This window comes from Salvelinus namaycush, chromosome 5 (assembly GCF_016432855.1).
Source record: "Salvelinus namaycush isolate Seneca chromosome 5, SaNama_1.0, whole genome shotgun sequence".
NCBI lineage: Eukaryota > Metazoa > Chordata > Actinopteri > Salmoniformes > Salmonidae > Salvelinus > Salvelinus namaycush.
In genome coordinates this window covers 47,648,041-47,666,012 of record NC_052311.1, presented here as the reverse complement: position 1 = coordinate 47,666,012, position 17,972 = coordinate 47,648,041, and the positions used below count along the sequence as shown (strand labels likewise).

The 17,972-nt window shown below is 42.1% G+C and overlaps 2 protein-coding genes across 2 annotated transcripts; one reads left to right on the top strand and one right to left on the bottom strand.

Moving 5' to 3' along the window:
* Positions 1-4,317: 4,317 nt before the first annotated feature.
* Positions 4,318-11,207, bottom strand: LOC120048365 (ankyrin repeat and MYND domain-containing protein 2-like). The gene is made up of 10 exons (XM_038994282.1): positions 11,003-11,207; positions 10,461-10,525; positions 9,950-10,088; positions 9,724-9,822; positions 7,302-7,462; positions 6,739-6,953; positions 6,289-6,424; positions 5,739-5,867; positions 5,459-5,588; positions 4,318-5,211 (listed from the first exon to the last, which is right to left on the bottom strand). Exons 1-10 carry the CDS (start codon positions 11,067-11,069, stop codon positions 5,057-5,059), a joined length of 1,296 nt encoding a protein of 431 aa, XP_038850210.1. The 5' UTR covers positions 11,070-11,207; the 3' UTR covers positions 4,318-5,056.
* A 1,148-nt stretch (positions 11,208-12,355) lies between these two features.
* Positions 12,356-16,653, top strand: LOC120047585 (tetraspanin-13-like). The gene is made up of 6 exons (XM_038993121.1): positions 12,356-12,558; positions 13,236-13,403; positions 13,825-13,905; positions 14,167-14,280; positions 14,393-14,506; positions 15,293-16,653. Exons 1-6 carry the CDS (start codon positions 12,496-12,498, stop codon positions 15,365-15,367), a joined length of 615 nt encoding a protein of 204 aa, XP_038849049.1. The 5' UTR covers positions 12,356-12,495; the 3' UTR covers positions 15,368-16,653.
* The last annotated feature ends 1,319 nt before the right edge of the window (positions 16,654-17,972 follow it).

Here is a 17,972-nt window from a genome sequence, read left to right as displayed (position 1 = left end):
TCTCTGTCATTCTCTTCCTCTCGACCTCTCAATCCCCTGTCATTTTTACACCTAATGATTGGAGTGCCTAGACTAACTGGAGTCTTTGTGTGTGTGCTACTCATGGCAAGGAGAGATATAATTACTTCTGTGGGAGCATTCACTTCAGCCTTGTCTTCCAGATTTGAAAAGAAGTGTCACACATAGACACTAATTGTTGCTCATGTGAAGGAAATCTGATACACTTTTGTTCAGTGTCATTATCATATGAACCTAAAATATAGGGGCATCCTTCCTCCTGTGTAGAATACCAGAAAGCATTGAAAGCAAATCAGATGTACTGTATCTTGTGATATAATATCTGCCTGAATACATGTAAAGGTGAAGCCATAATATATTTTTATACTATTGTTGGTTTTGTAACTAATGGCCTTGTCTCTTTTTACTTACATACAAGGCATATTTCACTAAATAGGTATTTCACCTACCTCACTTCCGACCACAAAATAAAGACAATACCACCATTTTATCCCAGGAGACTAGTAATACATGGATGGCTTTCCCATCTACAGTCCTTTAGGTGATGGGGTGAATGATGCAGAAGTTCATACGATATGCCACTGTCATGTTTCTCCCATCTAAAGGAGCAGAAAGCTGAGACAGCACCGTCTGTATGTGTCCAGACCATGGAGACGGTGACATATAGGAGTAGATCAGGTGACATAATCCTGTGGGAAGTAAAGGGACAGGCACACAATCCCACACACATTCCTGCATGCACAAACACACACGGACACACACACACACACACACAGTGAGTTATTAACATATTGACAAGCAACATGACAGGAGTGTGTGTATTAGCAGGAAGGACCCTCATGTGGTAATACGAGGGGGAACGGGGGGACTAGAGGGACAAAAGGAATGCATAACATGGGAACAAAGCCAAGAGAAAAAAGTTCATGGGTGCGTAGAATTCAGTATGAATCCCCAAGGAAGCCCAGTGTATAAATGCAGACAATGGATGTGTGTCTTATTCTACAGAGAGCTGTTCTCGGTTTGCCTTTAGCCACCAGATTCAAGGTACTGATTTCATTTTCCCAATTGTGTATTATTATTGATATGAATTATTATGTCAAAATTGTGAAATATCCCAATTTACTCTGAAGAATAGAATTGTGAATTTGGGCCACAGTTCAATAACAGGCCCACGATAATGTAATGAAATAAATGCATGCAATATAGGGAAAACCTATGTCATTCTGAAACTTGTCACCCTACAGTCAATACACTGGGTAGAGATAGTATGCCATCTACTGACCAGTTGTTGCCATTGTTGAAGGAATTGAATTGCAGCATGGTTAAGGTCATATTATGAATGTTATCATTTAGCCTCACATTATAACAAAATATATATATTATTGCTTCCTGTCCCACAAGAAAAACAAATAGCATGGGAATAAATACATTTCTGAAACCTGTGCAATCTGAGGATGAACAAGAGAACAGCTTTCTTTGATTGTTATGATTCAAAATGAAAACAGGGGTTTCCTGGTTACAGGTAGACCTACTGTAGTAGGGCGGTTGGTCAGGTTTGGTTTGTCCTTCATAGGGTGATCGACATGGAGGTGTGTTTGAATTACTATACTTCATTTATCTTACCTAAAAGATTGATCAAATATTTTGAAGATACAGGACATTGATGATGCTCTCCAGGAGTATGGAATCAGGAGGGACATTGATGTCTGTCAACTTTACCTTGCCAAATAGTAGTCTTATCATTACTTCTAACTACGGAATCTATAACTTGAGAATGTCAAATGAGGCCCTATTCATTGCAAGGCTGTGGATGTGATGTGACCTGTAAATTATAATTTGTTGGAAAATATCTATCATGTCAGTATATGCCAGTATTATGTTACATAAAATGCTTTTTTGCAAATTAACTAAATCATATTATACTTGTCAATATTCCAGACTTGTCAAGATTATCCATGCTGAGATACTATTGGCTGAATAACAACAAGATACTGTAGCCAACATCACAAACAGATAATGATACTGTATACAGTTATATTAAATGTGGGAATGTGTGACACTTAAACACGAGGCATATCATGTCAGAATAGCCAAGAAAGGAAAAATGTAATTTCCCCATATCGACTCCATAATGCTCTTTAAATGTTTCAAATTAACAAACTCTTCTACCATTTCCTCAACTGTTGCATAACAGAACTTTAGCTCCAAAACAATAAAATATCTATTTCAGGTAAATATTACAATCTTTGTTTTCCTAAGCATATGCTATAACATTGCATGTTCTCTGTGTGAGTTTGTCTTGTTGTGGATCTGTGTTTTCCATCCCCAAGTGCAGACATGCCTATCCTGTCTTTATAGCCTGTTCCCAGATCTGTTTGTGCTCTTGCGAAGTCCATTGCTATCATTGTCAAGCCAAGTTCGGCATGACAATTTCACATCGAGTTGTTAAGAGAGCAGAAACAGGCTGGCACTCAGGCTACTGTCTTTACTGTATGTTTCCCATTCCTTGGCGCCCTGAGACACCTAACCTGCCATTGGGTTCTTCTTCTGCACAAACACCAGATGAAGAGGCTGGAGGACTGCGTGGCTGAGCTGAGGAACTTGCAGCATCTCCACACTGTCAGTGAGTGAATAGGGATTCCACTGATACTGTACAGTCCAAGGCCCTCACATTTGACATGGTTATGTGAGGAAGAAACAGATCGGACCAGTGGAGGCTGGTGGGGGGAGATATAAGATGGGCTAATTTTAATGGTTGGAATGGAACAAATGGAACGGAGTCAAATGTGGTTTCCATGTTTGATACCATTCCATTAATTCCATTTCAGCCATTACAATGAGCCCGTCCTCCTTTACCTCGCCCCACCAGCCTCCTTTGGATTTGATACAGTATTGTAGATGAAAGTTTGACAATTGCTTTTCCAGCTTTTTTCCTGAATCGCTACTCACAACAGACCAGATATCATCAATATGTGGTCCATAACTTGCCGTCAGTGCAGTTATTGGATAGAAGAGGTATGTCAACAAATATTGAAATCATATTCCAAAAATTGGAAAATAAGCAACTTACTAGTGAAACTGTTACAATACATTGTTGTGTGAAGTTGAGTGGATATGAAGTCTGGGATCCTTGTTGAACCTAAAGTGATGCCCGGTTGCCAGAGGTGAAGCAGGAGGAGAGGAACAGTTCATTACAGCCGTTTAGTATAGAACGCCATTGTGTCCCCCAGTCACTGGCATTTGGCAGGCGCGCAGAGACTTCTGCCAGTAGAGAGACTGGCATCTATGGGGAGGGATGACACTTTGCTCAAGGTAAAACATAGTACCGTACCAAAGGAGACGAGCATTCGCCTTATATTGCAATTCACCAGCTTTTTTAATATATTGACTTGAAAAATTGAGATAATATGCAGTCAATTTGATCATTTTCATCTGACTTGCAGGTCACTATGGCTCAAGACAACATTTAAAGTAAGTCACAAATAAGGGATATGGGTGACTATCTCATGATACAAATTCTACAATTGAATGTATGACTCCTAAAGTATTGCATGTTTTCAATGCCTATGTATATGTGCTTCCCTGTGATGCTTATCTCTGCCCAGGAGCCCATTGGATGAAACAGCAGATACCAGTGTGCGCAGGGCCATGCAGAGATCCATCATGCAGTTCTCCACTGTGGACTGGAAGGCCATTTCCACCGCCAAACAGAGAAAGCTAGGGGAATGGAACCGGCCAGGGGCCAACATCCTCACTGTCATCTTCAGCTAACTGCACCAGCAACACGAGGGGTGAATCTCAATTTTATTTAACAGATTCTTCATGTCCTCTCCTCCAATGCATTTTGAGAAGCCAAGGAGAGAATATCCCAGGGGAAGAACCTCAGATCTTCTGCTCCACTACACTTTGAGAAGGAGGAGGATGTGAGGAAATACAATTGAGATTCTCACCTGAAGGTCATACCAGTGTGGTGTCATGTTGTATGAGCCTGTAGAGGGAGCTCTAGCTGAATTAAACCAGTCAATAGAATCAGTTTCCTCATTACTAACACACTACAAACAGACACCCCAGTTCATTGTTACACAGTACAGGATGAACTTGAGGAAGAACTCTGGGAGTCTGAATCCTCACTGGTCTACATTAAGCATCTTTCCCATGTGAGGGGAGTCTAGTCTTAGCCTGATCCCAGATGTTTGTGCTATCATAACGCAGTGTCATACGAAACAGTGTTTGGCATGTCAAGGAGTGGCATGATGACTGATACAAACAGACTGATACCCAGGCGAGTCTACTCTGTCATACGATCAAAAGCACATAGAAACAGTACTGTGGTGTTTATTCTGTTGTATTACAATCAGTCATTTGACATCTTTGAAACATCAGTATTCAACAAAACAGCAACATTGTTAGAGGTATTTGCCAAGTTTCTTTTTCAGGAGGTTATAGTAACTTCAAAATAATGTTGTTCTTGGCCAATTCAAGCCACTGTACTGTATGTTTGGAAACAATGTCCTTTTTCTATTATCTAAGGAAATGACTAGACGCAGAATTATTAGTTTTAAAAGGACATGAACAAACAGAATAGCAATTAAATCTACTACTACTTCTTTACATCACACTCCCTGAAGCACTTTCCATTACTCTTGGACAAAAACCATCAACATAATTATATTAGTCTACATAGACATTGAATATGAATGATGAAAAAAAAGAAAAAAAAAAAGAATTTTTATATATATATTTTTTAAAGCATAGACACTCGTGACCCTAACCCTTCTTCCATCGTGTGCAATAATGTTGCGTTGCTTTGATGGAAAACAATGTCAGATCATCAATAAATAAGGGATCCTTTCCCATGGGTTTAGGCCTTAAGCTTGTGTGAAACTCCTGCTTACTTCATCCCCAGGTTAACTGTTGTGCCTTACACGGCAGGCCTCCCTTAGACCTTCTAGGACAACAGTGTAGACCTGGAGTAGGGGAGAAAGCAGGGTGTATAGGCATTGTGCACCTGTGTTGGACGTCCCTTACAGGCCCCCCCTCAGTTCTCTGTGTCTGGAGTGGTGGAGACAGGGCTGGGGAGAGGGGGGTCTGCTTGGTTGTCAGAGGGAGACGGGGAAGACGGAGAGTCTTCATTGGGTCCCACTGAGAGGTCCTGCATGGAGCCTGTCGCCGACTCTACCGCCTGGCTCTGCTCTGAGAAACACAGAAGGAGCCCACTGTTAGCATGATGCCTTGTAACACAACGCAATGGAAAGACTATTTAAGCCAACTACCACTTTTGATGCTGAGGCGTCCTATTCAAAACCAAGAATCCCTTCGTAACCAATGTACAGTAGGTGTTTAATGTAATCCATGGTCACTTGGAAATTACAATGAGACATATACAAATTAAACAAGAGGTGACATGAAAATGTACAGCCCAAGAATATTTCTCCAATACCTTTCCTCTGTCGCTCCATCAGCTTGGCTGACTCTGCCTCGTGCTTTTCTCTCTGCTCCTGAAGCTGCTTGCAGACCTTCTTATGGGTGAACCAGTGCATTTTCTGGCAGGCTGGGGCACAGTATATCACCTATAGGAACACAAAAACATTGCACGTGTTGGTGGAAAAATAGAGGCCCATGCATCAGATGCAAGGATACATAATGACAGATTGACCATTGCAGGTCTATGAATGATGACAGTGGATATAAGTTACCGTAGAAACGCGCATTGTGCCTACCATTTTACAGATGGAGCATCTCTTCTCTGCTCCCTTCTCCCCACAGGTGGTACAAAACTCCGCGTCCATGAAGCCCACCTGTCCTGTTATAGCCTGGGTCAAAACTGAGATGGCTGTAGGATCGTTACCCTGACCAGGACAGAAAGGGGAAATGGGAGAGAAAATTCTAAATATACAGTACAAACAATTGAAAATGACGCTAAGGGTCAAAGATTAAGCCTAGTCATGAACTAAAAAAAAATCTATTTTAAAATGGGAAATCCTCATTGAGCATGCTTTTTAGTCCATGACTAAGCTTGATCATTGTCCGGGAAACCGGGCCGAACAGTATAAAAGCTTAAAAAGGTTATTAAGCCCACAACAGGAAACTATTACGAGTGGAGCTTTACTCAAACTGATGTTGCAAAATTAGTCATTACTAAATACACAGACAGACATCACATGAGAGAGAGAGAGAAAGAGAGAGAGCATGACTGTAAAAGCCCTTTGTGACAACTACTGATGGAAAAGGTCTTCATAAATCAATTTGATTGATGACTGATTGACTCACGATCTCCACGGGAGCGATACTTCGGACCAGCTGCTGCAGCAGTGTGGCGTCGCAGTAGGGGAACTTGCGGATGCACTCTCTGATGAATTTCTCCTGGAACAGCGGGAAGCCGTCACTGTCCCGGCCCTTCAACAAGCTGCATTGGGACAGCAATGACATCTGGGGTTATATACACATTGCAATACAGTATATATAACAAACAAAAAGATGTAGTACGTCAGAGTGTTTCTACACATCATCAGTGCAGCCAGATATATGCATTACACATCAATTTCTTCCTCATCTTTCCGACTTTTTGCATTGACATCCTCTGTCCGTCCAGTTTAATAAAAAAATAAATAGTAATAACAGTGTCCGGGAAACCGGCCCCATATGTATTTACATGTTCATATGTGTATACTCTATGCATGTCCGGGAAACAAGCCCATACAGTCCAAAACCCTCGCCCACCTCTTGATGAGTCCTTCCAGCTTGTCGTCGCACTCCTTGAGGAAGGAGGCACACTTCTGCAGCACACAGCTAATGTAGTGCATCTTCATGGCCAGCACCTCGTTCATGTCCTGCTGCTTCACACACTTCTCACAGATCAGCTCCATCACCCGCCGGCACTTCTCCAGGGCCTCCGCCTCGGCCAGCACCGGGTTCTCCTTCACCAGAAGCACCATCTGGGAGACAGAGAGAGAAGGGGGGGTGGTGTCTCATACACTATAAAAGGTGACATAACAGCTCCCTATGTAGGATGCATTGCCAACTGCCACATAAACCACTATTCCCCAAAAAGCTATGCTTTATAAAAGGTGACAAAGCAGATAGGGTTATATTGGTGGTCTTTGTGTTTTGTCTTTTACAGTTCTCCCACAGAAAAGGTCTGCTTTCTTTTTTTTGCCTGATATCCTTGCTGGTCTGAGTGGTCCGGTGTACACATTGCTTTGATCAAATATGCATCACTTAATATCTCACTCCAAAACCACTATTCCATAATGTGGCCCAGAGACAGCAGTGGTGGTATTTACCTTGACGGGGTTGAGGTTGGTGCTCATGATGATCTTGTGGAGGGGCCCTGCCAGTTTGGGGGGCAGCTTGGGCTCCTTCTCCAGCCCCTGGCGTTTGGTGTAATACTCCAGCTTGGCCCGCGAGAAGAAGTTGTTGATCACCGTCACACAGTCGTGCTGCCCTGGGGAGAGGGAGAGGAGATACACCTGGGTGAGAAACAAGTACCGAAGTCTCACTGTGACAGAGGTTGCATTCATAAGGCTCCAAACAGAATGTGCCCTAATGAACACAATCAGAATAAAGGGGGGCAATGCCAATACGAAGTCATTCTAGTTTATTCTACGTCACAGACATCAAAAACATTTCCATCGGTGTCCGTATGTGGCAGGGTCTACAGTCAATCACGGATTACAAAAAGAAAACCAGCCCCGTCGTGGACACCGATGTCTTGCTCCCAGACAAACTAAACAACTTCTTTGCTCGCTTTGAGGACAATACAGTGCCACTGACACGGCCCGCTACCAAAATCTGCGGGCTCTCTTACACCGCAGCCAACGTGAGTAAAACATTTAAACGTGTTAACCCTTGCATGGCTGCCGGCCCAGACGGCATCCCTAGCCGTGTTCTCAGAGCATGTGCAGACCAGCTGGCTGGTGTGTTTAAGGACATATTCAATCAATCCTTATCCAAGTCTGCTGTTCCCACATGCTTCAAGAGGGCCACCATTGATCCTGTTCCCAAGAAAGATGGGGTAACTGAGCTAAACAACTATTGCCCCGTAGCACTCACTTCCGTCATCATGAAGTGCTTTGAGAGACTAGTCAAGGATCATATCACCTCCACCCTACCTGACACCCTAGACCCACTCCAATAGGTCCACAGATGACGCAATCACACTGCACACTGCCCAATCTCATCTGGACAAGAGGAATACCTATGTAAGAATGCTGTTCCTCGATTACAGCTCAGCTCAGCATTTAACACCATAGTACCCTGGGTCTCGACCCCGCCCTGTGCAACTGGGTCCTGGACTTTCTGAAGGGCCGCCCCCCGCTGATCCTCAACACTGGGGCCCCATAAGGGTGCGTTCTCAGCCCTCTCCTGTACTCCCTGTTCACCCATGACTGCGTGGCCATGCACGCCTCCAACTCAATCATCAAGTTTGCAGATGATACTACAGTGGTAGGCTTGATTACCAACAACGACGGCCTACAGGGAGGAGGTGAGTGAGAGCCCTCGCAGTGTGGTGTCAGGAAAATAACCTCACACTCAACGTCAACAAAACAAAAGGAGATGATAGTGGACTTCAGGAAACAGCAGAGGGAGCACCCCCCTATCCACATTGACAGGACAGTAGTGGAGAAGGTGGAAAGTTCTAAGTTCCTCAGCGTACACATCACAGACAAACTGAAATGGTCCATCCACACAGACATCGTGGTGAAGAATGCGCAACAGCGCCTCTTCAACCTCAGGAGGCTGAGGAAATTTGACTTGTCACCAAAAACACTCAAACGCACAATCGAGAGCATCCTGTCGGGCTGTATCACCGACTGGTACGACACCTGCTCCGCCCACAACAGTAAGGCTCTCCAGAGGGTAGTGAGGTCTGCACAACGTATTGCCGGGGGCAAACTACCTGCCCTCCAGGACACCTACACCACCCGATTTCACAGGAAGGCCAAAAAGATCAAGGAAAACAACCACCCGAGCTACTGCCTGTTCACCCCGCTATCATCCAGAAGGCGAGGTCAGTACAGGTGCATCAAAGCTGGGACCGAGAGACTGAAAAACAGCTTCTATCTCAAGGCCATCAAACTGTTAAACAGCCATCACTAACATTGAGTGGCTGCTGCCAACATACTGACTGAAATCTCTAGCCACTTTAATAATAAAAAATTGGATGTAATAAATGTATCACTAGTCACTTTAAACAATGTTTACATACCCTACATTACTCATCTCATATGTATATACTGTACCATCTACTTCATCTTGCATATGCCGCACGGCCATCGCTCATCCATATATTTATATGTACATATTCTTACATTTACATTTTACATTTAAGTCATTTAGCAGACGCTCTTATCCAGAGCGACTTACAAATTGGAAAGTTCATACATATTCATCCTGGTCCCCCCGTGGGAATTGAACCCTGGTCCCCCCGTGGGAATTGAACCCACAACCCTGGCGTTGCAAGCGCCATGCTCTACCAACTGAGCCACACGGGACCAGGGTTCTTATTCATTCCTTTACACTTGTATGTATAAGGTAGTTGTGAAATTGTTAAGATTACTTGCTCGATATTACTGCACGGTCGGAACTAGAAGCACAAGCATTTCGCTACACTCGCAATTAACATCTGCTAACCATGTGTATGTGACCAATAAAATGTGATTTGATTAGATTTTTTATTATGTGTGAAATCCTTACTGTACATACCGACAAACGCAGCCATCTGAGATGCTGTTCGCCCGACGGAGTTGACCACATCGGTCTCCGCTCCTGCATCTAACATCATCCAGGTGATATCAGTCTTACCTATATGGCAAGGCGGGGAGAAAAGAGTTACCGCACACAGTCAAATCAACGAATTCCCCCATGGTGCACCTGATATATACAGGGATATCCTTTCTCAGCGATACAAACTGTGAGAAAATGTGCCTACCTGATAGCCCAGCGAACATCAGTGCCGTGTAGCCATGCTCGTGTTCATTACAGTTCACATCTGCCCCGTGTTGCAGTAGCAGCTTGCACATGTCCGCCTTGCCCTTGTATGCAGCGTGCATGAGGGGAGTCATCCCATTCTGAGGAGGAGAAACAGAACTGTCAGTAGTGTATGTTGTAGATATGCATAATTTAAGTAGCCCATTAGACAAATGATGCTGAATTAAATCTACGCAAAGAAATTTCCCATTGCACAACATTGTAGAATGCACAATATAGGACAATGAGATTACGGAAAATAGCCTTTGCTAAACTGTGGAGTGCCTGTACTGCACTGCCTGCTTCTTGAGGAGCAGACATAGGCAATGTTATGAAACAAAAAGAGACATGCTGCCTGTCGTTTCCTTACTGTCCAGTTTGCTGACAAATTATGAAGAGCATAAATCAATAACTTAAAAACTAATGTTATAATAGAATATCGTTGAAAAATTCGAACCCATTTCTGCCTTTACCTCATCCAAACAGTTGACTCTGACATCCTTGCAGCCCAATAATCTTGAGGCTTCTTGAACATTTCCTGAGAAAAAGCATCAAAGGTCAATCATTACTTGTACACGCATGCTGTACGTTCAAGGGATTGTATTGCATTTAAAGCTATGAACACTGCCTCAAGCTAACCAAGGCTTGAAACAACCAACAGTTGTCTTGTCTAGAAAACTGTTCAAGCAATTTCATGAACTGGCTAGCTAGCTAGCTAGCTAACATAACTTCTAGAACAGTACTAACGTTAGCAGAGTTATAACTATCTGTAGTAACGTTATTAGCTTGGCTAGCTAGCTATAGTAGTTAGCAAGTTTCCTTCCAATGCAACTTGCTGGATTGAGCTATCAAGTTAGCCATATAGCCACCACCATTAGAAACATAATTTAACCCATTAGATAACGTACTAGCTAAATGAAAAATGGTACATGAATCTCAGATATATTATCTAGACTACAGTAGCAAGCGTATTGTCTAGCTAGCTAGCATTAGCATTAAAGTAAAGAGGCTTTACCTGCAGCAATAACTACGAATAATTCCCTCTCAGTGGAAGATAGATCTCCCTTCTTCGGAGCTGACATATTGGCTACAATTGTATGTAAAAAAAAATAATCTGTGAATGAAATAAGACAAATATTGATAATTATGAGTGACACTAAATTATAGACTATCGCGATGTTTGGTTTTCATCCTGAAGCTTGCGAGTCTTGCTAGCTGGCTGTTGGGGTTAAAAAGGTGGTCAGACTGGACCACGTTGTACAATACAGGGGTGGGCATTGAAATTCATATTAACTATTTCAAATGTTTCTCTTCCGTTGAAGACATTAACACAGAAAGTAAATAATAAGCACAGATATTATTGCAGTATACAAAATTGCAACACCTTAATTATTTAGCATAATATGAACTGCTTTCAAAGCCCATTCTCCCCCCTTTTTCAACATTTGTTAGCAGTTCCACAGAAGTTTAGAAAGTCAATTATTGATATGTTGAAGCGTTTAGACTGTACATATTTTATACATTGTTGCTCTAGCCGTCGGTGTTCTTCAATATGTTTTAGTGGGGTATAATTCATCACATTTGTCCATAAGCACTAGCACACTTTCATAACTTGAATAATACATATTAAGGTGTTTTATTGAAAAGCAATAGTGTATCAATGTCCCAAATAAAAAATAAAGATTCGAGATACATTAGTGTCATAACCAGTCATTATATGCTCCCATTGTTTCAAAAGTATTTTTCCTCATCCATTGTAGATTAAACCCCTACAAAAAAAGAGTGCAGTTTTGAAACTGCAGTCCACCGTGGTATTTTGAAGCAGTAATTGCAAATGCAGTTGAACTGCAGTTATACTGCACTCTAACTGCAGTTACACTGCAAAATTATTGCAGTAAAAACTTTTTGGATGCAGAATTTGCAGCATACTGCCCTCTATTTTTCGTTCGGGAATATTTCATGTGAAATGTCTTAGAGTGCAGTCTAGTCCTAGTTAACCTCCCTAGTGGCGCAGCGGTCTAATGCACTCAGTGCTAGAGACGTTAATACAGACCCTGATTCGATTCCAGGCTGTATCATTGGGCGCCGCCCACAATTGGCCCTGCGTCGTCCGGGTTAGGGTTTGACCCGGGTAGACCGTCATTGTCAATAATAATTTGTTCTTAGCTGACTTGCCTAGTTAAATAAATGATAAATAAATAAACATGCACAGTATCTGGGAATTAAAATAACACCTTGGTAATCATTTGGCCTTGGTAATCACTTGGCTCAGCCATCACACCATGTTTTTGCGATATTTGCATATGTGAAGTCATAATTTCAAGACGACCAATCAGGTAAGTTGAAAAGCTATTTCCCTGGACTGAGCCCTCCTTGCAATCCTACCCACCTGTAAAACGCCACAGGCACTGTTTGACATTCAATGATAAGACTTAATTACTTTTCAACTCTGATACGTTTGAGTCTGAGAATTGCTTTGTTCGAGAGGATAAAAAACGAGTATCGACAATGGTTTGCGGAGGATTTGTTTGCACGAAGAATTCCCTATGCGCTCTGAACATACTTTATGTTGTAAGTACCACGCACAGATGTTTCCATATGGGACCGTATTGTTCTTGATGATAGGCTATTAATGAAAGTGCAAAAGACAACATGATTCTAGCCAAGAATGATATAGCCAGGGCAAGAAGGCTGTCGTGCAAATTAAGTCGTTGTGACACCTATCAAAATGATGGTAGGCTACATTCCAAACAGTTGCCCAAATGTCTCTCAGTTAATGCAGTCTACAGTATTGGTTCCCAACCAGGGGTACTTGGCCTATCCACTGGGGGTACTTAAGAAGCCTCATGATACCATAAACCTACTAGTAAAATGTATTTATGGGATTACTTCAAGGTTACACGCGGCAGAACAACATTTTGTTGGTACAGTAACCGAAAAAGGTTGGGAACCATTTGTCTAAACCATATCTGTAAAGTGTGATACATTATCGTCATACAATTCTTGCAATTAATATATAATCAAAGTACTCAATGTGATACTTTGTAAATGTCTTAACAAGTCTTGTATTATGTATTCAATGTATTTATTTCATCTAAACAGACTTTAATCAGCCTGAAGGTGGTAGCCTGAATACAGATGGTGTTGACTTTGCCCACATCAAAGAAATCAGCATGAAGTTTCCTTTTCAGTGCTTTTCCGTTCCCAGTGGATTTCTGTCATCACTTTGTATTGTGCTTGGTCTTCAGATGGTGAGCTTGCTGCTGATTGGAGTAGCTGCTTGGGGGAAATGGTTTGGCCTGGTCTCCAGTTTTCGGGTGGTGGCTGGAATCATTGGTGTGGGCATCTTCCTGTTATTTGTGGCCTTCGTGGGCCTCTGTGGTGCCCTGAAGCACCACCAGGTCCTGCTGTTCTTTGTATCCTTCAATCAGGAGTAGGGTGAAGTTGCCCCTAGACACTGAAATTGGGTCATGTTTTTTTTTTGCATTTTTACAACTAATGTTTAGGATTGGGGGAAGGGAAGCTGATCCTAGATCCTTTCATCACCATGTGACATGATTACACAGGGTTGGTTTTGTGTAATTGTAATGTGTTTTATTCATGTCACATATCATTACATAGTCAGGTGAATACAAACTACTACAACACAAGACATATTGAAACAAACACAGAGAACTGTTGTATACTAGAGGATCCTAGTCTCAATGTGTTTTTAACTGCTCTATCCAGACTACACTTAACTGCTATTTTCTCACTTTATGAACAATTCTCTTTCAAATACACAGCCTAGTGTTGCCTAGTTGGTTGTCACATGTGAGCTTCCTTAGTTGTCCTCAGTACATGATTATCCTGTTCCTGGTGTTCATGGTGCAGCTGTCAGTGTCTGCCGCATGTCTGGCTATCAATAAAGAGCAGCAGGTACGTGACAATAAATGATGTGTATTATGTGACTCATGACCACTTAATCTGTAGAACACCTTAAATAAATACTGGACATCATTCATACTTTACTTCTATGTCCTGTATTAGCTATTTGACAAATGGCTAATGCACAACATAAATGGAAAGTGTGAATGATTTCCAGTTGATCTCAAAGAAGCACTCTGATGACATGCTGATTGAATTATGTGACCAGAGCCTCATCTCCCTGCACCGCTTCATCCATTTCCCCCACTGTAGAAAGAACTCCTAGAGGTGGGCTGGAACAAGTCCGAGGCCACTCAGAAGGATGTGGAGAAAACTCTAAACTGCTGTGGCTTCTTCCATCCGAACTATAATGGCACCTGTGACGCGGTAAAGATGCTGGCTTGTTAGCAGTAAAAACCAGCAACATGTTTGTCAGTATCTTGAGTGATGGACACTTTACTTAAATTCTGTCCTGTCTACTTGCTTCCTCACACTACAGGACTGTTTCTCCAACCCATTATCCTGCAACCCTTGTGGTCCAATCATCCAAAGTCATGCTGAGGAGGTTTTACGCTTTGTGGGTGGGATTGGATGCTTCTTCAGCTTCACAGAGGTTAGCAACCTGCTGTAGCCTCATAGCAATGCAGTGGCAATGGGTGGAATTTGCTGTGTAACATAGTAAAAGGCTGTGGGATTCCTATGTAAATTGGAACTGAAAACAGAACACTTTGTAGTGGGGACTTTTACTGTCTGCATTTTTATATTATGTCATCAATACACTCTACATTTTAGACTTTTGATTTTGACGTCAGGAATGAATTCAACAATTCCAAATCTATTAACACAGTGTACAAAACATTAGGAACACCTGCTCTTTCCATGACAGACTGACCAGGTGAAAGCTATGATGCCTTATTGATGTCACATCCACTTCAATCAGTGTAGATGACAGGGAGGAGCCAGGTTAAAGAAGGAGATTCAAGTCTTGATATATGAATTGTGTCTGCGTCATTCAGAGGGAGAATGGGCAAGACAAGATTTCAACTGGGTATGGTAATGGGTGCCAGGCTCACCAGTTTGAGTGTGTCAAGAACTGCAACGCTGCTGGTGTTTTCATGCTCAACACTTTCCCATGGGTATCAAGAATGGTCCACCAGGACATCCAGTCAAATTGACACAATGTTGGGACACATTGGTGTCAACATTGGCCAGCATCCCTGTGGAACACGTCACACCTTGTAAAGTCCATTCCCCAACGAATTGTGGCTTTTAAGGGCATAAGGAAATGCAACTCAGATATTAGGAAGGTGTTCTGATGTTTTGTACATGCAGTGTATATTGTGCTTTAGTATTAATTGACTCACATATTCACCCATTTTTTTTCTCCATCTAATTTCAGATCCTGGGAGTGTGGCTAACACACAGATACAGAAATCAGAAGGATTCCCGTCCGAACTCTGGTGCATTTCTGTAACTAGCCTGTTCATAAACTCAACTTTGCACTGTCATGCATTTGTATTTAGATCCTGTGTGACTTTTATCTTACGATTATGTTTCCTATTAGGATATTTTCATTGCTGTGATAATATAACTATGCGTATCTAATACTATTGGCTGTTTTCCGACAAAGTTTGTGAAGAACAATTCCAATCAATTTAAATCTTGAGTGATGGACACTGAAATCGAGAGCAGTTACTTTAAGGTTTAATCTGACTGAGGTCACTGATTGGAGTCGTGAGCAAATGTCATGCACCTTATGCAAACAGAGCACAGACATAGGGTAAAGGCAGCGAGCAATGTTTCCTGGTAAGCTGTCTGTGGATTCCCAGTTTCAAACCCGGCTTTCTTTGGGTACCTACACAGTGCTGTCTTTGTTGCAGTGTATGGGGGGGTATTAGATGTCACACGGATGCCAACAGATTCAGCCTTTTTTTCAGATTCAGCCCTACTAAAGTTTAAATAGTCGATCACTTCACAGAACATGTACCAATCCAGACATTAAGCTTTTTTTGTCTTCATTTCTAAACCGTTAGGCTATATTGTCCTATTCATCTGAAAGCGTCAAGCATTACACAAACTGATTTGGTATCAGTTCATATTACAACCCATTTCTAAACATCTGGTGTAGGCTATTATCTTAATGTCACAACCAAAAATACAATTCTCAAAATGAGATTCAGGAAGAAAGTTTACTGCTGTGATTTCTTCACTGGAACTGGTGTAGTGTGACTTCAATTCTTCCTCCAAATCACACTAGTTTAACTGTTCTTTAACTGTTCTCTTAACCCCCCCCCCCCCCCCCTGAGATCTACCTTAGATACAGAGCACAGTGAGTTGCAATGCAGTTTTATGACAAAGTAAAAATATGTAGCTCAGTGCTGTGTTAGTCACGCCTAAGGCTACATCCCTGCCTTCCAAACAGGATGGGAACCAGGACCCAACTGTGTATTCCCTTTCATTCTTCTTTAGGCTGCCCAACCTGTTCATGAAGGCATCGCTATACCTAAATCAATCTAAACACAATGTTAAAGCTTAAACTGGCTCTTTATATTTGTATGATTAACTTAGCACATGTGGAACTAATGTGAGCTGTTCTGTGATGGTAATGTGTTGCTAGTGTATAGTGCCACTAGCTGTCAGTGGTAACATGTTTCACCATGCAAATGACCGTTGGTCACCAACCTGTCGATCTTCAAGGCATTCATAGTCGATCATCAAACATTTCTGTAGAAAAGCCAACTATAAAAGCTGTGATAAAGGCTTGTGTTCCTTTTGTTTTTTTTGTGTTGCGCTGTTGGCGGTATGTGCACTTTTTCAGAAGCCCTGCGCACCGGGAGGCAAAGTGTTCCCATTTCATTTGTCTGAAAAGAGAAACTCCACCTGACCGGGAGATCTGGGGCCAGCTCTCCGATTGGGCTGGCCAATCGGATAGCTCAAATCACGGCGTTTATAGCGCTTCCACGACAGTTTAATACTAACCGATGTAAGATTTAATAACGTTTAAAACCATTACTACAGAGACTGTCAAAGAATACAGCAAAGATCTGTTTTATGACTGAATTAATGTGACATTTTTGATTCGGCAAGGTCAACAATCTTTATTCAACACTTGCAAAACAAAACGCGCTTCTTCATGCTTCCACGTCCGCTGTAATGAATGAGTAGCCAAGTGGTTCGGCAGCCCTGCGTTTTTATTATTAGCAGGTCGTCTATTTTTTATATTTTTGAATATTTAACTTTCTCCTGTCATAGGAACAACACGAATTTGTGAACGAGTTTCGCCATCAGGTGGAAGACCGTGTCCCCTCGGGTCAGTCTCACCGGAAGAAAAGGAGAGAGCAAGGACAGTGAGAGGAGCACCGTCTGCTTCGCTCTCCCTCAGCTGAGACGAATGCCGTGTTCAGAACAACTCGTAAACCTCCGACTTCACTGCGTCCAAGACCATTGGGAACTCGGGGGAAAAAATAGATCCGACTGGGAAAGATCGTTTTGAACGGCCATCCAACTCTGAATCCCAATTCAGAAACTGACATCTTTCTAGACCTCCGACCTGAAGATCACTGGCGTCATGATTTGACCTAGTTTTTTCCCAAGTTCCCAGGTGTCTTGAAAGCATCATGACCATCAGACGCAGGTACCATCAGTCCAGTAAAATAAAATGACTTGCAAATGATTTCAATTTATGCTCAGCTGTGCCTTCCAAATGCTACACCAATCTATTGGTGATCTATTTTGTATTCAAAGCTCAAATTAAATATATGTTCTAAGAACAATATTGTCAAGGCAGGCATATAGGGGAGGGTCATCTGGGTTAGGGGAGGGTTTGGCTGGGGTAGGCTGTCACTGTAAAATAAGAATTTGTTCTTAACTGACGCCTAGTTAAAATAAAGGTTAAATATAGCCAATATGCTGTGATAATGTATTAGGCCTATTGCACAAACCTCATTCTTATAGAACTGTTTTTATTAGGGTAATGTAAAAAATGAAAAGTTGTGTTTTTAAAAAAAAAAGTTGATAACTGCCCTAGACAACTGAAAGGCTGGTACTTATTGTTTCTCCACAAGCACCATTAAACAGCA